Source organism: Anoplophora glabripennis, unplaced genomic scaffold (assembly GCF_000390285.2).
Source record: "Anoplophora glabripennis isolate ALB-LARVAE unplaced genomic scaffold, Agla_2.0 scaffold581, whole genome shotgun sequence".
NCBI classification, from domain to species: domain Eukaryota; kingdom Metazoa; phylum Arthropoda; class Insecta; order Coleoptera; family Cerambycidae; genus Anoplophora; species Anoplophora glabripennis.
Genome location: NW_019416654.1, coordinates 292,736 through 312,678, shown reverse-complemented (window position 1 = coordinate 312,678; position 19,943 = coordinate 292,736). Strand labels below are relative to the sequence as shown.

Sequence of the window (19,943 nt, the reverse complement as noted above, 5' to 3'; positions counted from 1 at the left end):
AAATGTTACAATTAACACCATCAGACTCGAACTTGTTTAATGTACATAACTCATTTGTAAAAAAGTATGTAAAATCAAAACAACTGATGGTGTACATACACTCTAAATTCCTGTAGCTTGCAGTAAAGTTAAAATAAATTTTAAAGTTGTCACTTTTATAGACTATGAAAACAGATACTTGTTTTAGATTTGTTGAAAATGCGAAATGTGTTTATAACTCCGTTATCATTAATGACATTTCACCCTGTTTGGACCAATACCAGTGGCTCCTACCATTTTCAAGTTCCGTTTATACCATTAAGCTTCAACTTACTCAGCCTCAGTAAAGTTGACTCCGTCCATGAACTTATTAAATTCCGAAAGTGGATTTCGTATACGGATAAATCGTTACTGCGAGGAAAGGTATTTTCCAAATGGATGTGGGAGTTTTGGAAGAGCTTACAATAACCGGGCTTGAGTTCCATTTCGCCCACGTTTTAAAAGTCAGCACACTACATAAGACGATACTGATTCCTAACCAAAAGCTCCAAAATATTCTACAATGTAGAAAATCTTTTTTAAATAATCACTCTATAATTTAAATATTTCTTGTTATATTTGCGACGATATTATGAGAAGTAAGTATAGGTAATTATGATTGTACTATTTCTACTTTTTAAAAAAGACTATTTGTGAAAGCAATCCTTAGAATATAGAAATATGTTTTCACAATTATATATTTAGCCCAGATATACAGGGTGTATCTAAGTAACACCGAAAAAAGGTAAGGGGCGATTCTTTGACACTTTTTGAATTTTTTTCAACCCTGTATTTTCGTAAGGAAATAATCAATTCATCAGAGAATCGCTCCTTACATTTTTCCGTGTTATTTAGATACATCCTGTGTAAACATGTGCTATTTTCATCTTATATTTAATTAATATTTTTTAATTATAAATACAAACAATTTCAGATCATTATTTAAACTTGTCGTGTTTATTTATTACCTCTAAATGTCACTGTCGTCGTTTGCTTGCTCTGTTTCTTTCTCGTTCTTCATGACGAAAACTGAAGTAACTTTTTCCACTTTCCTTCCTGTTTTCATAATTAAGTATTGTATACAAATGTAAAAAAAAAGCATTGAGGGAAAGTGAAGAAGTTAGTAGTACCTTAGTAATCAAAGTGACCCCAACTAGAAGATGAATAATAAAGTAACTGACTCATCATGATCCATGAAAGTCAAGAGGCATTTTGTTGTCTCCATTCTTTCTCTCTCTACGGTTTTCCTTAGCAGCTGATCGCATATCTAGGCCCCTAGACATGACAATGTCATTTAATATATCAAAGCTATAATTGATCTGTATTTAAATTGAAACTTCAAATGGGAAAACTGCCAATTACCCTTGATCTACGACATAATTCAATTCTAAATGCTATCATTTCTTTATTCTAATTTCTGTGTCGGTTATTATCTTTACAAGTTGAATTATATATATTGGCAATACAAGGCAAACTATAATTCAGTTAATTTGTTCTCAAAACGATGAATGAAAAATGAAAGGTATGAAAAAAAAAAACTATAAGAAATAGCAAAAAATTAAACGAACTCCACATATTTTAATAAATGTGTACTTCGGTTTGTTTAATTCTCTGATCAGCTACGCCACTGTCTTGTGGGGCAATGCAGTTGATACTAAAAAAATTGTTTGTCTCTAGAAACGTGCAGTGCGAATCTTAGCAAACGTGGGTAGCAGTGAACATTGCAAACCACTGTTCAAAAAATTTCGTATATTACCACTGCCCTGTATATTTCTAATACAAACTTTAATGGAAATACATGCTCCCAGGAATATCGTTCCCCGGGTATCTGACCGCCATAATTATAATACACGAGTTGCTGTGGCGGGTAATCTACTTGTACCTCGATCCAGATTGGTCAAATCGGAAAGAAATATTCTAAATATTAAATTATATAATAAACTAACCTGCCATATAAAGGATATGAATGAGGGATGCTTCAAGATGAATATTAAAAAAAGTCTTTTATCTCACTGTTTTTACTCTGTAGATGAGTATTATCAATCTAATATTTTCTAGATTATGTGGGTCCTGCAAAGTTCGACTATCTTTGGTATTTTGTGTGCTTTTATATTTATATTTATTAGTGTTCTAATTCACTTCAATGTTGACTGCTGTGTGCTATGTGTATACAAACTATGCCTTTTGTTTTCTTGTACTGACTTGCTATAAACCATGTACTTGTGTAAAATAGCCAAATAAACTATCTATCTATCTATCTATCTATCTATCTATCTATCTATCTATCTATCTATCTATCTATCTATCTATCTATCTATCTATCTATCTATCTATCTATCTATCTATCTATCTATCTATCTATCTATCTATCTATCTATCTATCTATCTATCTATCTATCTATCTATCTATCTATCTATCTATCTATCTATCTATCTATCTATCTATCTATCTATCTATCTATCTATCTATCTATCTATCTATCTATCTATCTATCTATCTATCTATCTATCTATCTATCTATCTATCTATCTATCTATCTATCTATCTATCTATCTATCTATCTATCTATCTATCTATCTATCTATCTATCTATCTATCTATCTATCTATCTATCTATCTATCTATCTATCTATCTATCTATCTATCTATCTATCTATCTATCTATCTATCTATCTATCTATCTATCTATCTATCTATCTATCTATCTATCTATCTATCTATCTATCTATCTATCTATCTATCTATCTATCTATCTATCTATCTATCTATCTATCTATCTATCTATCTATCTATCTATCTATCTATCTATCTATCTATCTATCTATCTATCTATCTATCTATCTATCTATCTATCTATCTATCTATCTATCTATCTATCTATCTATCTATCTATCTATCTATCTATCTATCTATCTATCTATCTATCTATCTATCTATCTATCTATCTATCTATCTATCTATCTATCTATCTATCTATCTATCTATCTATCTATCTATCTATCTATCTATCTATCTATCTATCTATCTATCTATCTATCTATCTATCTATCTATCTATCTATCTATCTATCTATCTATCTATCTATCTATCTATCTATCTATCTATCTATCTATCTATCTATCTATCTATCTATCTATCTATCTATCTATCTATCTATCTATCTATCTATCTATCTATCTATCTATCTATCTATCTATCTATCTATCTATCCATCTATCCATCTATCCATCTATCCATCTATCCTTCTATCCTTCTATCTATCCATCTATCTATCTATCTATCTATCTATCTATCTATCTATCTATCTATCTATCTATCTATCCATCTATCTATCTATCGATCCATCGATCCATCTATCTAACTATACATTTATTTGCGTACAATACGATCATATTATAATTTGGACTAAATATAATTTATGCAGTTAAACATGGATATGCTTTCTTGACACAGAAGATAATTTACTCCTCCATAAATTTTGATTCATTGCACTATTTTTGTACTTTATTTAGTCTAAAAAAATATTTTTTAGATAACCCTGTAACAAATCGTGTAAGTGTTGTAAAAATAACACAACCCCACAAAAAAAGTTTCTGTACCAGAGACACGAGTACGTAGATTTTGTGTATTGTTTGATGCTAGAGTCCAAATCCGCAGTCCAAAAACCGATCTACCAGGGTATTTTTTTAGTAAAACTCTAAAATATCTCCTAAAATACGGTGAAATAGTAGATAAGGTAGAGCTTTAGGTATAATGAAAAGTAACGATTTTTAATTACTTAGAGAATTGTAAGTTAATATTTTGATCGTTGAAAATAAACTTATGCAAATTAAATCCACACCCACCCTTACGAGGGGGTTAGTTCCACGCTTAAGATCAAATAACGAATGTTAGTGCAAAACAACGTGAAAAGCCACAGCCTTTTATTTTAAGTACCAAATACATAAATGTAGGTTGACAGATAACATACCAAAAAAATGTGATATGTTTTATCTCTCAAAAGGTTGGATATCACCTACATCCTGGTATGTAGGCCCCTCTCAGTTACACATATTTCTATTCAATATTTTTGCACTAAATTTTGTTACCACAGGTTTTTGGGGTCGATGATACGAATCTGAGGTCCGAATCCAAAAATTCCTGAATAGAAGATGGCTGTTCAAATATGGCGGATGTAAAAATCAGAAAAGCATTCCAAATTTGAAGATTATGGTTGAAACTTGTTACTCGATGGTTTTCAAAGTTGCCAATCACGAATATATGGAATAATTAATTAATTCGGAAATTATTAAATGGCGGATTGAAAGATGATCATACGAATTTGTATTTACCACCCAAAGAAATGCGTTATGAATGTTTAAAAAATTTTAGCAATACTAGACAAATGTCTAAAAATGAGAAAGAAATAATATAAATTCTATTTGCAGTGTGCTGTCTCCTTCAAATACTCTTATCTCAGCAGGGTTGTGATAACATCATACGCATAAATGGGAAATATAAGACGCATAAAATGAGTAAGGTTTTAGAGCTGAAAATATAAATTTGATCATTCATGTTTCAATTAAATTGTAACTAGTCCAGTTGGTAGAGGTTCGGCCTTTGTCAAACCTTGATAACCCGGAAATAACTACACAGGCCTACTTTAAATGATGAGTACAATAGCAGGCTAATTTGCTGACAAAGTATTTTATCAGGAAAAAAAGTTATTAACAATTTAGTAGTGAAATTTTTTTTTTAGTAGTTTTCTTTATTATAACTCAACGGGATGACTTTGTACGAAAAAATGCTTAGGACATGATTTTGTTCGTAATAAATATAGCTACAAAATGGCGGTGGTTCGATTACGAAATTTGTAATATCAAAGCCGTGAGATTGAAAAAACGGTATAAAACCTCAATTTTATAAAGTTGCTGTAAAAATGTCAATTATAAACAAAAAGAGATAAAACTTTCGAAAACTATAGTTCAATATATATACAAAAACGACACTAAAGCCGAAAATCAGGAGAGCAAAAATGTTTGTTCTACAAGGTGTTATACATTCATCGGCATCTGAAACTTTGCCAAATTTGTTCGAAGCTTTGCTGACACTTGAAATTTTGTACACACATAGTGTAAATATGCAGAAACCAAAAGCAATTTGCAAAATTCAAGTATCTTCATTTTTGCAGTTTTGGTAAGGTTTTATACGTCACCCTAGTTTTATACGTCACCGTTTTTTTTTTAATTTTTGGACGTATATTATGTATACAGGGTGGTCCACTTTTTTTTTTCAAACCTAAGGAATCAATACATTATCAAAAAATAATGTTAGTTTGCTAAATAAACTATACCCGACAAATGTTTACTTTTTGAGATACAGCGCGTCAGTTTCCCGAAAAAAAAATATATTTTTAGAATTTTTCTGCAGGTGATGAGGTTTCACCCGTAAGATTTTTATAAATGATTTTGCACTGTACGTGTGATCTTTGGAGAATTTTTAAATTTTTTTACTTTACCAGTGACGGAGAAAATAGGGGTCTCCATTGATTTAGTAAAAAAATATTAGTACGCCACTGGCTTTAAATTTAAAAAACAATAATTTTTGGATTCTCCGTTTAATTTGGGACAAAAAAATATCCTTGTAAGTTTTTCGTAACTATTATCATTTTCAAGTAAAATTACAATAGACCTACAAATTGCACGACAATAAAATAATTACTGTATCAATTCAATAATCAATATTTAATAAAACTATTAAAAATAATTACAGCTGCATAACATCTAATGAAGTTGTTCGAAATGCCCGCCTGCTGCATTAATACACATTTCACATCTTTGTATTAAAGAATTTATCCCCGCGATGATTTCATGTGGCCTCTGCTTGAGATTATCACAGGCGTATATTATTCTTCTCTGCAACTGATTTCTGTCTTCAATTGGTACAGAGTAAACATCATCTTTCAACGTACCCCATACATAGTAGTCGAGGGGGTTAAGATCTGGTGATCTAGGAGGCCAAGGCACCGGCCCCTCCACATTAAACAACGGTTCATATGGCAAACGTCCTATCCAGCGGTTCTGATAATTTACATTCATCTAGTTGCGAACTATTTGACCAGAGTGAGCTGGAGCTCCATCCATTTGGAACCAACTGCGATATCTTTGGTTTAAGGGAATATCTTCCAGTAATTGAAATAACTTATTTTCCAGAAAATTAGCAAATGATACTGAATTTAGCCTTGGAGGTAATACATAAGGTCCACAAATATTTCCACCCATCACACCTAACCAGATATTAGAACTAAATTCTTGCTGGTATGATCGGCGTCTCACTTCATGAGCCCAAATATGACTGTTGTGATAATTAAATGTGCCTCTTCTTGTAAAACAAGCTTCATCGGTCCATAAAATATTTCGAATAAATTCATTGTTATACTGCCAACGGTTTAAAATCCAGCGACAAAAGCTTAACCTTTTTTCAGCATCTCCTGGATGTAGATCTTGTACGGGATTGAAGTGATATGCACGTTTACGGAAATTGCGATAGCAACGCCAAACAATCTTGAAGAATATCGAAGGCGTCTTACGATTTGAGAAACTCTCGACTTATCAGATTTTTATGTACACTTGTATTAGAATTAGGCAAATTATGTTTAGGCAAGTAAAACATAATAAATAATAAATTCGCATGGTAATATGTCCACGTTATTGTATAGAAATAAGTAAATAAATTTTACTTGAAAATGATAATAGTTACGAAAAACTTACAAGGATAATTTTTTGTCCCAAATTAAGCGGAGAATCCAAAAAATATTGATTTTTAAATTTAAAGCCAGTGGCGTACCAATATTTTTTTACTAAAATAATGGGGACCCCTATTTTCTCCGCCACTGGTAAAGTAAAAAAATTTAAAAATTCTCCGAAGATCACACGTACAGTGCCAAATCATTTATAAAAATCTTACGGGTGAAACCTTGTCACCTACAGAAAAATTCGAAAAATATATTTTTTTTCGGGAAACTTTAACGTGCTGTATCTCGAAAAGTAAACATTTGTCGGGTATAGTTTATATAGCAAACTAACATTATTTTTTGATAATGTATTGATTCCTGAAGTTTGATCGAAAGAAAGTGGACCACCCTGTATTTATAAAATATTCCATTTCGATAGATTAGCTACAAGATTAATTACCTACAATTTAAAAAAATATATATTTTCATCGTTTAGATCCTAAGCTACTTAACATTTTGCGCCCGTTAGCCATACTCGTACATTATTCAACATATCAACATAAAACAAAAAAATACGAGTGGGGTAAACCTTTATCTTTAAGTAAACAATTGTTTAAATTTACTGTAGCATATTTCTAATAGTATACAAGCGCCGAAGAGCTGGGCTCGCGCTGGAAAATGAAATTTCTGTCGTGTAATCTTAGCTATTTATTAGATATTGTGGGTGTAATTCAATGCTGGATGAAGCTGTACTCCGTATAGTTGTTTCCTAGTTAAAAACTTCATTTCGCTTAGTGTCATACTAGTCATATTTCCATGGGATCTACAAATTAGTAGGTCGCTCTGTGCCAGTAGGTATAAAGCAATGATTTGTGCTAGTAGACATTGAGTAGCTGCAACAATTAAGATATTCTTGTAGGTACACTCTACTATATGAGCAAAGCTATTATGACAAAGAATTTCGGCTATGACATGATAATAAAAGCTGCTGTTGATAGCCGAAAAGTTTAATTTATTGTTGAACGAAGATGTCTTATCAAAAAGAAGTAAACGAAAAGAAGCTACCATAAAATTGTACCTTCGGTTAATCTACCCATATTGCAATATCAATTGGAAGGTAGTTTTGACTTCACTTGTACAGCAACTTGTAGACTATTAGTCATATCTGAGTAATTTATAAAAACAACTTAACAAATTATGATACTTATTTCATTATTTTAATTTGTAGTATATTTCAGTCAACACTTGACCCATTCCTTCAGATACTTATGAACAATCTGTATTAGGTGAAATTTAATGAAAACGCCATATCCAATAATTGATATTTTAATATGAAGTATTTTGCTTAATTGGAGAATTAAAAGTATGATTTTATTTCATTGTCATAAAAAGATCAACGATCTGTAAGAAAACTGATCGATGCGTTGCTAAGTGCCAAGCGGAGAAGAATAATATAAATATCTCAAATGAGGTATCACTATACTTATTTTTGAATTATTTAGGGTGGGCCGTGAAATTCTTTGATATTCTTTTTAAACGGGCGTACCTAATAAAATGCATAATATTGTGCGTAAAATATTCTTTATTTTACAATACATTAACTATAATAGTGCTACTGTTTTGCAGTACATTTTTTAAAATATCCTGAAATGTGCCAATTCAATTCTTCTAAGTAGATGCAAAAAATTGTTGACAATTTCGGCACAGAATTTTTATTACGAAAAATAATTTACATAAGTTTAAGTAATATCATCTCTTATTAAAAGTGTACTCTCTTAAATAAGTTTACAATGTTTTACTAAAATTAAACATATTGATATTCAAGTATATAGTTTGGGTATGTCTATGTTGTTATTTTGTACTCAAAATTGTATATAAAATTTATGTGACTATTTAAAACAATCAATTTATATTATACATTTTACATATCTATTAAATATAATATGAGTGAAACCTAAAAACAATATTCATTGCTTTAGTCATGAACATAAGCATCGTTGTTAAGCAATTTTGCAGATCCTGACCAGTAGTGTCTACCATACATCTTCACGTTGCACATCAGCCTTGACGAAAGAAAATGTACTATTTCCACGATAGACAAGAAGGAAAATCCAGTGAATAGTCCAAGGATACCCCCACAGTTGGCAAGAAAATCTGTCTGGCCGAACAGTTCGTTCCTTTCCGAATTTATGAATTGCTGCTGCTTAAAGAACAGGTTCAACCTGGTGAAGTGCATTCTGAAATAAAAAACAAACATCGAAAATAACTCATCAGACAATTCTGGTGATGTTAACTTACCCTGGAAATTCGCTTACATTCTTTCTGGTAGCTTCAAACATTTTCTTCCAGTTGTATTCAGCTTGGGTAGACTCAGCGTTGTATGTTAAGGAGGTACAAGCTGGTAGACAGTCGCAACCAGCGTCTCCACTAACGTCGAACGTAGAACTTGATAATCCTGATTCTACTTCTTTCTCTAAGAGCTTTGCTGAAGAAGATATAATTGGTAATATCAACTAGAAGATGTACATTTCTTTGTCTTTTACTGTGTATCAAGATATAACACTTACTTTGTGCTTCGAACATACACTTGATGCTTCCAGAACCACAAATTGGTGTTGACTCTTCATCTAAAACGATAAAACAACAAATTTTAGAAAAACAAAAGCAAAAAATGTGACAATTTTCTTCTTCTTTCTTTATTAACAAAAGAAGTACATAAAACATATAGGAAATAGATTAGCAGAATTAGAAAACATCAATCGTTGGAAACATTTTATTGTCCACAGCTGTACTTACGAGGCATGTGGTAGGCTACACAATTACACATTTTCAGAGTGAAATTTGTCAAACATTCGACTTGACAGTTTTGCTGTGTGTAACTCTGGAAGAAAGACAAGTATCTTTCGTTGGGAAAGAAGCATTGTCTTCTATGAGGATTGTAGTCCTTTAGTCCTGCTGACGTAGTCATCATATCCGGTTTTATAGAAACCACCACTTCCTGATTCAGAGGAGCCCTGAAGTACTGCCTGCTGACTCTTGGGACCTCTGCTGGGTGATGTAAGAGAATCTGTGAATTAGACACATTAGAGAATGATCACGAAAAACGATTTCAGTAACCTTGAATCCTTGAACTGGCCCTCTACAGATGTAGTCCAAGTCTGGACCATAAGCTTTTAGTTCTAGAAATAGACCAGCTGAGGATCCCGCAGACATGGCTCTTCTGGGGAAGGTGTCCTTCTTTGCGCCCCTCTTGTAGCCGTCTTCCAACGTCCAGTCTTCAGTGTCTTTCCCGTGGCCCATATATTTATGCTCTAAGTAGCTACAAGTAAGATATTTGATTCTGGTACTGATATTTTAAGTTATAATTCTGAAAATGTTTAATAACTAACTTTCCGGAAAGGTAGATAGGACGAAATGGCCCTGTGTGTTGGCCAGCACGAAGTCCGTATATGAACCCTCTAGACTTTTTTGTTTGGGGGTGTATGAAAATGTGTACACACCTATTCACAGGTCAACATTTGATCTAAGAATAAGCACCGGACCTGACCAGGGTACTTATAGGTTTTTTAGATGGCTGATTCCGAATCCGAGATTGGCTAAGCTCCATCACGACAGGTTCAAGGTCATTTGAAGGTCAAATGGCCAAAAATTGTCTAAAAAATCTGAAAAAATTCATACGTATGTTTTTGGGGTAGCCGAGTTCAAAGCCGCTGCCATTTTTATCATTCAAAGATATCTAAAGGTCATATCAATGTCATTTGGAGGTCAAATCGAGAAATATAGTCTAAAAAATCTGAGAAAATTTATACGTATGTTTTTGGAGTAGCTGAGTTAAAATCCGCTGTCAGTTTCACCCCTGAAGGACATCTGAAGGTTATATGAAAGTCATATCAAGGTCATTTGAAGGTCTAATCGAGAAAATCTGTATAAAAATCTGAAAAAATTTAGGGAAGTCACGAAAAAGTTTTTAGGCAATAATAAAGACCCCGACTACATAAATATTGTTGCATCAATGGTAAACCAAAAATTAGGATGTTTAATGAACCTTAAACTCCACTTTTTTGATTCTCATCTTGACTTCTTTCCAGAAAATCTAGGGGCATTTAGTGACGAACAAGGTGAAAGAATGCATCAGGACCTGATTGACTTTGAGAAAAGATATCAGAGTGTTTGGGGAAAGAATATGTTGGCCGACTATTGCTGGTGTTTAAAAAGAGTCACAAACGTAGAACATAAAAGACGATTAATTTGTATGCTAAACAAGGAGATTCATTTATTGAAAACAATTTTAAAAACAGTAAGGTGTAAATGGGGTGAAAGTCTCACCTTAATGGCTGGACACGTTACTGTTCTTGCCTTAACTGGCCGGGACATCCAGTCGTCTTGACTTAATTGTCTGGACGCGCTTATGTTCTTGCCTTAACTGGCCGGGACATTCAGTCGTCTTGCCTTAAGAGGCTGGACACACTCTTTTTCCTGCCTTAACTAGTCGGAACATTCACTCGTCTTGCCTTAACTGGCTGGACACACTCTTGTTCATGCCTTAACTGGCTAGGACATTTACTCATCTTGCCCTAATTGGCTGGACACGCTTATATTTCTACCTAACTGACCGGAACATTGCCTCAACTGGCTAGCCTCCTTTATGTTTTCCCCTCATTCGGTCAGGAGTCGTATACATACGTATATATTTTTTCAGATTTTTTAGACCGATTTTCTCGATTTGACCTACAAATGACCTCGACATGACCTTGATACGACCTTTAGATGTACTTATATGGTGAAAATAACAGCGGCTTAACTCAGCTAGCCCAAAAACATACGTATAAATTTTTTCAGATTTTTTAGACCGATTTTCTCGATTAGACCTTCAAATGACCTTGATATAACCTTCAGATGTCCTTCAGGGGTGAAACTGACAGCGGATTTTAACTCAGCTACTCCAAAAACATACGTATAAATTTTCTCAGATTTTTTAGACCATATTTCTCGATTTGGCCTCCAAATGACCTTGATACGACCTTTAGATGTCTTTGAATGGTAAAATAGCAGCGGCTTTGAACTCGGCTACCCCAAAAACATACGTATGAATTTTTTCAGATTTTTTAGACCATTTGACCTTCAAATGACCTTGAACCTGACGTGATGGAGGTGATTATTCTTAGATCAAATGTTGACCTGTGTATCGATGCAAACAGCCTTATTTTTGCTGCAGCTAATGAAATTCGACAAATTCCGGGAGTATTTGCACATATGTGGATTAACTTTGAACAATGTTTGTAGAGCATGTCGTCTATTGGTAGGTAATTCGTTGATTCGTTCAATTATTGTGTTACTTTTAAACGAGATTTGAATAAATTTCAACATTTTTTAATACAAAATTTAAACCGCCATCAGCGCTTTCGCACTGCGGCGCGCGGCAATTTCGATATCAAAGGTACAGCTGGCTGTCGCACAGGGACGGCTTTAAATTTGTTTAAACCTTCATGTAAATTTTATTTTTATTTGGAAACGTAATCTTTTAGACTATCAGTTGCAAAAGTTGCAAAGTTGCAAAAGTTGCATATTTTCGTGCCCCTTTTCAAGGAATGAACTTATTTCAGAAACACCCTGTTATGTAGAAAAAATCCTTTTGTTACCTATTTAAATTTTCTTATTAGGTATAAATTCCCAAAAGCGTAAATAAAATTGTTTTTATTATGTGTAAATAATAATTGTAAATGGTATATAATGCGAAATTAATTATTATTCCTTGCAAACAAATAATTATGGTACCAGATGGACCCTTCCCCTTTTTATGACCTTGTTTGAAGTTCAAAATTCCCTATGCACCCATATCAAACTAATTTTTTAACATGCGATTATATCTTTCCTACATGTCTGTTTGACAGTTAGAGGTCAGATTGTATCGATAAAAATACAAATTTACTGGAACGCGTATCCCCTATTTGATATTGAAATAAACATCCCTAGGGCTATTGTGCGTTTCCCTAAAAGAATTATACAAATACTATTTGGATGGGAGTGTAATGTATGTTTTTATTTGCGAAAAAAGTGGTGTTTTTCACAATTGTCATGTAAATAACTACTTGGGCAATAAGATAAACATAACAAACACTTACACCTTATTTCTAAGAAGTTGACTCCTATCCAACATGTTAAAAGTAAAACATAAACCCTCTTCTGTAAGAATAGGATAGAAAAGACTGCTGCAAGATTTATTCTGCAGAGTCCATCTGCAGGAATGGAACACATCGTCAAATTGAGGCGCAACCTAAAAACATTTTAATAAAAATGACAAGTAACTTCTTTTCAGTCTGTAAAAAGTAAAAATCTAAAAGAAACTTACACTCATTAAGTAGTCAATCGTGTCAAGACCAGTAGTTAGATTGCCAGCATTGTAAAGGTGATTGTCACAAATTAGCGCACTATCTGATAAATGTTTCAATCTAAAAGAGAAATCTTTTTTGTAATAGATAGAAATAGTCTCAAATGTTCTAACTGTTATTTTCATTAGCCTTGTTGTAGAAATAGTCTCAAATGTTCTAACTGTTATTTTCATTAGCCATCTGTGCGATGATTATCAACATATCATAGTTGGCATTTCTTAGGCTCGTTTCAAATGGACGCTGACGGTCAACGCGTTCTAACCCACGAGCGGGAATAATTCCAATGAAAAAATATTGACAGCTGTTAATCTAGCCGCTGCTTATACGACAATGTCCAGCTTTGACTAAGCTTGCAAATATAACAGTATTCGAATTACTTCATCAGAACTATCAATTCAACGTTTGTGTAAAATATAATATCGGCAGACCGTCAACGTGTTGACCATCAGCGCCTGTGTGAAACGGCATTTAGAAGCTGTTGGTATGATTATCTCTGCCAATTTGGCTTTTACTATTAGATAGATTTTTTTTTATAAAGAGTATGTAACCTGTTTCAGGAAAAATGAGTCGCATAGAAATTGATGTAGGTCAACACATCAACAGCATCCTAATCGTTAGCACGTCGACGATTGGCGTTACTTAGGCGCGTTTCAAATGGACACTGGTGGTTCATGACTCTCGAGAAGGAATAATTTCTATGAATTATCGCTATTACTCTATTGGGTCTTATACGATAATGTGCAGCTTGTCTAGACATGCAAGAGTAACAGTAATCGAAAGCTTCATCAGCGTTAGCGATTTAATGTGTCAAACATACATAACATAACGAGCGTTCAAATAAAAACGTGGTCAAGTTGGTTCTGAAAATTTGGACGTAGGGCGTAGCGTATAGCAAATGAACTTAAACGTCATCTGTCAAAGCGCTATATCGCCGCTATCAATTTGAATATTTTCGTTTTAAAAAGCGTTTAAAATGGTGTTTTCTCAAGAACAAAAAGTGTTTATCATAGAGTCCTACTTTAGAAATGGACGCAAGATTGATGGAATATGGAAGTATTCTATTGAGGAATGTTTCATAGAATTTCAAAATCAATTTCCCGGCGTTGTTGAGTACAAAATTTTTCAAAGTGCAGTTCAGCGTTGTGTTAATGTTTTTCGTGAAACGGGCAGTGTAACAAGAAAAGAAGGAAGCGGCCGACCTAAAAAGCGGACTGAAGAATTAAAAGAAAATGTCCAACAAATAATGGAAAATGCGCCAAGAACTTCTGTACGTGTTTTATCACAAATGGTGGGAGTATCAGTCGGTACCTGCCACACAGTGTTAAAAAAAGATTTGCGTTTGTTCTCCTATCGTTTAACTTGTCAGCAAGAACTTCATGAAGTTGATTTTCCGCGACGGGCTGTATTTTGTGAATGGTTTTTAAACAACTACGGTGAACTTCATAATATCACCTTTTTTTCTGATGAAGCCTGGTTTCATTTAAGTGGTTACGTAAACTCACAGAATATGAGAATGTGGTCTTCTGAAAAACCAGATAACTTTTTTGTCGAGGGCCCTCTACACGCTCAAAAAATTGGAGTTTGGTGTGCTCTCAATCGAAGGAGGATTTATGGACCTATTTTTTTTAATGGTACTCTTACTGCGCAAAGGTATAGAGAAGAAATTATCGCTCCTTTTGTTAACCAGCTGGAAGAAAACGAAATTACAAACTTTTACTTTCAACAAGATGGCGCAAGGGCACATACGGCAGGCGAGACGATGAATATGTTGAGGGAAGTTTTCCAAAATCGACTAATAAGTCTCAATGCTGAACATGAATTTCCACCGAGGTCATGTGATATTACGCCGTGTGATTTCTTTTTGTGGCCTTACCTTAAAAACACTATTTTTGAACTGCCTATTCCTGATTTAAACCATCTGCAGGCTCGACTTATAGACAAGATTCGTGAAATTAACAATACCCCGAGCATCTTAGAAAATGTCTTTAATTCTTTGAGGAACAGGTGTGAAAAGTGCTTGGAACAAGGAGGGGGACACTTTCAGCAGCTGCTTTAATTTATTGTTATAACAAGGAGGGGGACACTTTCCGCAGCTCCTTTAATTGTTTGTTATTGTTATCACGATTATTCTTTAAAATAAAGTTATATAGTCATTAACGTTATTGAAACTGACAGCTGCTATACAGCTCGTTGAGAAATGAGGTTAAGTTGGTCGCTATAAGCTACTCCCTACGTCCAATGTGTCAGAGCCAACTTCGACCACGTTTTTATTTGAACGCTCGTTATATAGATCGTCAGCGCGCTGACCATCAACGCCTAGATGAATTGGTGCACAGAAGCTGTTGGTGTGTTCTTCTATGCCAGCTTGCCTCTCGGCTATGCGAAATATGTTTTCTGAAACAATAAAATGTAGTACACCAACGACTTCTAAGCTGATGGTCAGCGCACTAATCATCAGCACATCGATGATTGCCATTACTTAGGCTCGTTTCAGTGGACGCTGATGGTTCTGATAATCTGCGAGCAGGAAGAATTTGCTACTAATATTGACAGCTGTTGCCCTATCTCCGGATTATACAGTACCCAGTTGGTCTAAACCTAGACAGTAAAATACACATAACATCAATGGATCATCAGCGCGCTGATCATCAGCACATGTGTGAATTGGAGCTAAGCATTGCTTCAGAAAAACAGGGTCGTACAATAAACTGACCAGTTGTTACAGGTTAACACATCAACAAGTTCAGTTTCACACAGGCGCTGGTCGTCAGCGTTTTGATCATCAGCACATTGGCGATGGATATTACTATCTGCACAATGCCCAATTTGTCTGGGCTTGTAGATGTAACAGTACTCGAGGACCTTCAGCACTATCGATTCAATGCATGTGCAAAACGAAATTTAAAAACTGTTGGCGTGTTACTCTATGCCAGCTTGGATTGTTACTGTGCGACACTGCGACACTCTGAAACTATCTGGACCAACTTCAAGTTTCGAATACTAGCATACTTACTCAAGATCGGTTAAGTTATGTTGCATCCTATATTTGTCGAATGTGTCTGTGAAATTGTACACCGTCTGTTTAGTTTTAGTTTCTGAGCAGATGGTCACTGCTGGGAATGGTATTTGCCAAACAGGGGTTGGACTTCTTGCAAAACTTACTAATACTGGGGACGTGTCCCACTTTTCCCAGGTTTTTATTATCAAATCGATACATATATAGAGTGATATGCAGAACAGTATTAACCACCATAGTCTGAAATCATTAGAAAAATAATGTAGTTGGAATTTTTGTAATATGTATATATGTAATATACAGGGTGGTCCAGATTTTAATAGACAAACTTCGGGAAAGTACTAAACCACAAAAATTAACATCACTTTGCTCTATGAACATAGGAGCAGAAAGGCACCGTTTTTGAGATACAGGGCGTTGAAATGACAAAAAAAAAATTTTTTTAAATATCAGGAAAACTGCTTCATCAAATTTTGTAATTTTTTTTTTCAAATATTTCTCCTGGTTCTGTATGCACACAGTCCAAATTCAAAAACCAGTGGCGCAGAAACAAGGTTATGGTTTCCTTATTTAAAGTAAAATTTTTACGCCACTGAATTAATTGGTAATACGAATACATTTTATAACGGTGTGCAACATTCCGGATAAAAAAACATTCTTTTATTTTTGTTGAAAAGTGAATGGTTTACGAGTTATAAGGCATATTATCCAAGTAAACAAAGCGTTGAAATTGGGAAAAATAAAACGAATTTGGGTGGTTCAGATGGAAACTTGACTGGATGACTTATGGAAAGTACTAAATAACAAAATTTAACATTACTTTGTTCATAGGCATAGAAAGCCACCATTTATGAGATACAGGGTGTTGAAATTAAAAAAAATTAAACAATTTTTTTAAATATCTGGAAAACCGCTTCATCAAATTTATCCAAATTTGGTAGACACACAGTCCAAATTCAAAAACCAGTGGCGAAGAAACAAGGATGTCGTTTCCTTATTTAAGGTAAAACTTCTACGTCACTTATACTCCTCCGATTCTTTGTTATGAAATCGGTCTTCTCGCTTATAATACTCCCTAATACAATGCCATTTTAAATTGTATGGTATGTTCTTCAGTGGACACTCGATAACTATAGTGTTCTATTAGGTTACTCTCAGGCATCTGTTCTAATTTGGCTTTATCATAGATAACCTACTCAAAATAAATTGTGTCCATTCTTCATTATGGGACCATAATAATGAAATAAATAAATTTGCCGCATCGTCTATAATTAGTTGAGCATATTTTTAAAAGTGGAGTTAGACATTACCAAATTAATATGCTAATACCTAAATCTTTGTATAAGACATAAACGTAGAATTTGATTAACACTTGAAATTAAAAACATAGTTGGCGGACATCAAAAATGAGATTTAATATTAATGGTTTAATAAATATTAAATGTAATTGATTTAATTTATTTGTTTTTCTTTTAACTTTACTTGTTGTTCATGTTACCTGAAAGATGGGTCCGACATGTTTGGTATGATATTCAAAAATGTGTACTAAATTTGGATAAATTTCATGAAGCGGTTTTCTAGTTATTTAAAAAAAATAGTTTTATTTTTGTTAATTTCAACGCCCTGTATCTCATAAACGTTGGCATTCTGCGCCTATGTGCAAAGTGATGTTAATTTTGTTGTTTAGGGCTTTCTCAAAGTTTGTCTATTAAAATCTGAACCACCCAAATTCGTTTTATTTTTCCTTATTTCAACGCTTTGTTTACTTGGATAATGTTTCTCATAACTCGAAAACCATTCACTTTTCGGCAAAAATAAATGAATGGTTTTTCATTCGGAATGTTTCAGACCGTTATAAAATTTATTCATATTACCAATTAATTCAGTGGCGTAGAAGTTTTACTTTAAATAAGGAAACGATATCCTTGTTTCTCCACCATTGGTTTTTGAATTTGGGCTATGTGCATACAGAACCAAGAGAAATATTTGAAAAAAATGTGTACCAAATTTGGATAAATTTGAAGAAGCGGTTTTCCTGATATTTAAAAAAAATATTTTATTTTTGTTAATTTCAACGCCCTGTATCTCATAAACGGTGGTTTTTCTGCGCCTATGTTTATGGAGCAAAGTGATGTTAATGTTTGTTATTTAGTTCTTTCCCGAAGTTTGTCTATTAAAATTTGGACCACCCTGTATACAGTTCATGTGATGTATGTAATAAACTTTTCCCATATAAACTTCAAAATTATTGATAGTCCATGACTAAGATACTGAAATATTTTGCAAATATCTGATGGTATCCAATAACTCAAAATGTTAATACTTAGTGTTAAAGGGGCCAGTTTTAGTTTAAAATAGCTATATCCTACTTACTTTTCAAAAATGGATCTGTCTTGTTCTCCCATATATTTGAATCCGTGGATGCCAGTATAGTCAGTGTACTGCTGTATATAATCAAGCATATTTTTTCGAAATCCCGGATACTTTCGCTTCGATTTAATGGCTCCATTTTCTATTTCCTTTACCTTCGCCAATTCTACGTCTGTTAACTTATCTTCTTTGCTGACAGCTCGTTTCATTTTTAGCTGTTGCAAGTTTTTCTACACGAGATTTGGAAAAATACAAGTAATATCTTCTTTTGTCGGAACAAAATTTTGTGAGAATTCCGTCGACTTATCGTGCAATTTGTTCGAATTATCGAAAGGTTATAAGGTTACTTTGGTAATGTTGTTCGATTTGATAAATTTTAATTTAATGAGAAATAAACAGTCCTAAGAAAATAATAGCGTTTTACAGACATAAAGATAAAGACTAATTTTATCAGAGAAAATCCACGACAAAGTTAACGTATAATTAAAACTATTTAAATATTACTTTAATGCAATTGCAACTACTAATTACGAAATGTCAACGTTTAAATTCGTGCAAGTTTAGATAAAGCGACTTAATTGCCGTAACAAAATTGGATGTACGAACCGTAATGTAAGTAATATAAAAGTACTTACCGTGTGGATGTACTTCCTCGAATTACAGCGCAATGGGCAGTGGATGATCTAAGGGTAATGTTTCACTTACCTACATTCAACCAATAGCAAATGACTTGCACGCAAGTTCTCGTATATATTAATAAAAGATGAGCAGTTCATAAATTCACACCCTGTGTCCGGGGAATTGAAATTTGTTGACACTAATTTTCAGCGAAAAAATAATTAGTTCTAATATTGTCTATACCGTATGACTGAATATGGGGTAGGCATTGGGCTTGAATGAATTAAAAATTAAAATGTAAAGTACCTATAATTAACTAATTACACTGAAAACCAAACACCAATAATTAAGCGACGAACTTTAGATGATTAAAGAAATAGTTCTAAAAGTGGTGTATAAGTTTCAGTTAGACATTTTTGTCTGAATAAAAATATGATACTAATACATATCTATTTTTTTTTCTTAGGAGTGCTAAATTTGTCAAGAATGATTTTGCATTTGATGAAATATTTAACAAAGACAATTTCACAGCATTTTATTAGCTGGAACTATCCAAAACAGTGTATCAGTAGTATTATAAGTATTTTATAACAATTTCTCATGCAAGTAAAGAAATTTTTATTCATGATAAGGTATTTTAAATAACTTAACAGTTTTTACATAAAAATATTTGATTAGTCTTGAACAGTTTTTTAAATAATATTAATGAGAAAATCTTCAAACATATTTTGTGCAGGTTTTTATTAAAATATAAGTAAATATTGTTAATATAAGTTGAAATACAAGGTGATTCGCAAATGGTGACCAAAAATGAAACCT

General features: G+C 33.3%; 1 protein-coding gene across 1 annotated transcript; it reads right to left on the bottom strand.

Annotated features, from left to right (window-relative positions):
* Positions 1 to 8,301: 8,301 nt before the first annotated feature.
* On the bottom strand, positions 8,302 to 18,761 carry LOC108912186 (pickpocket protein 28-like). Its single transcript, XM_018717364.1, has 9 exons — positions 18,510 to 18,761; positions 16,134 to 16,376; positions 13,081 to 13,180; positions 12,854 to 13,005; positions 9,849 to 10,050; positions 9,528 to 9,798; positions 9,299 to 9,358; positions 9,030 to 9,216; positions 8,302 to 8,968 (listed from the first exon to the last, which is right to left on the bottom strand). Exons 1-9 carry the CDS (start codon positions 18,713 to 18,715, stop codon positions 8,707 to 8,709), a joined length of 1,683 nt encoding a protein of 560 aa, XP_018572880.1. The 5' UTR covers positions 18,716 to 18,761; the 3' UTR covers positions 8,302 to 8,706.
* Between the last annotated feature and the right edge of the window lie 1,182 nt (positions 18,762 to 19,943).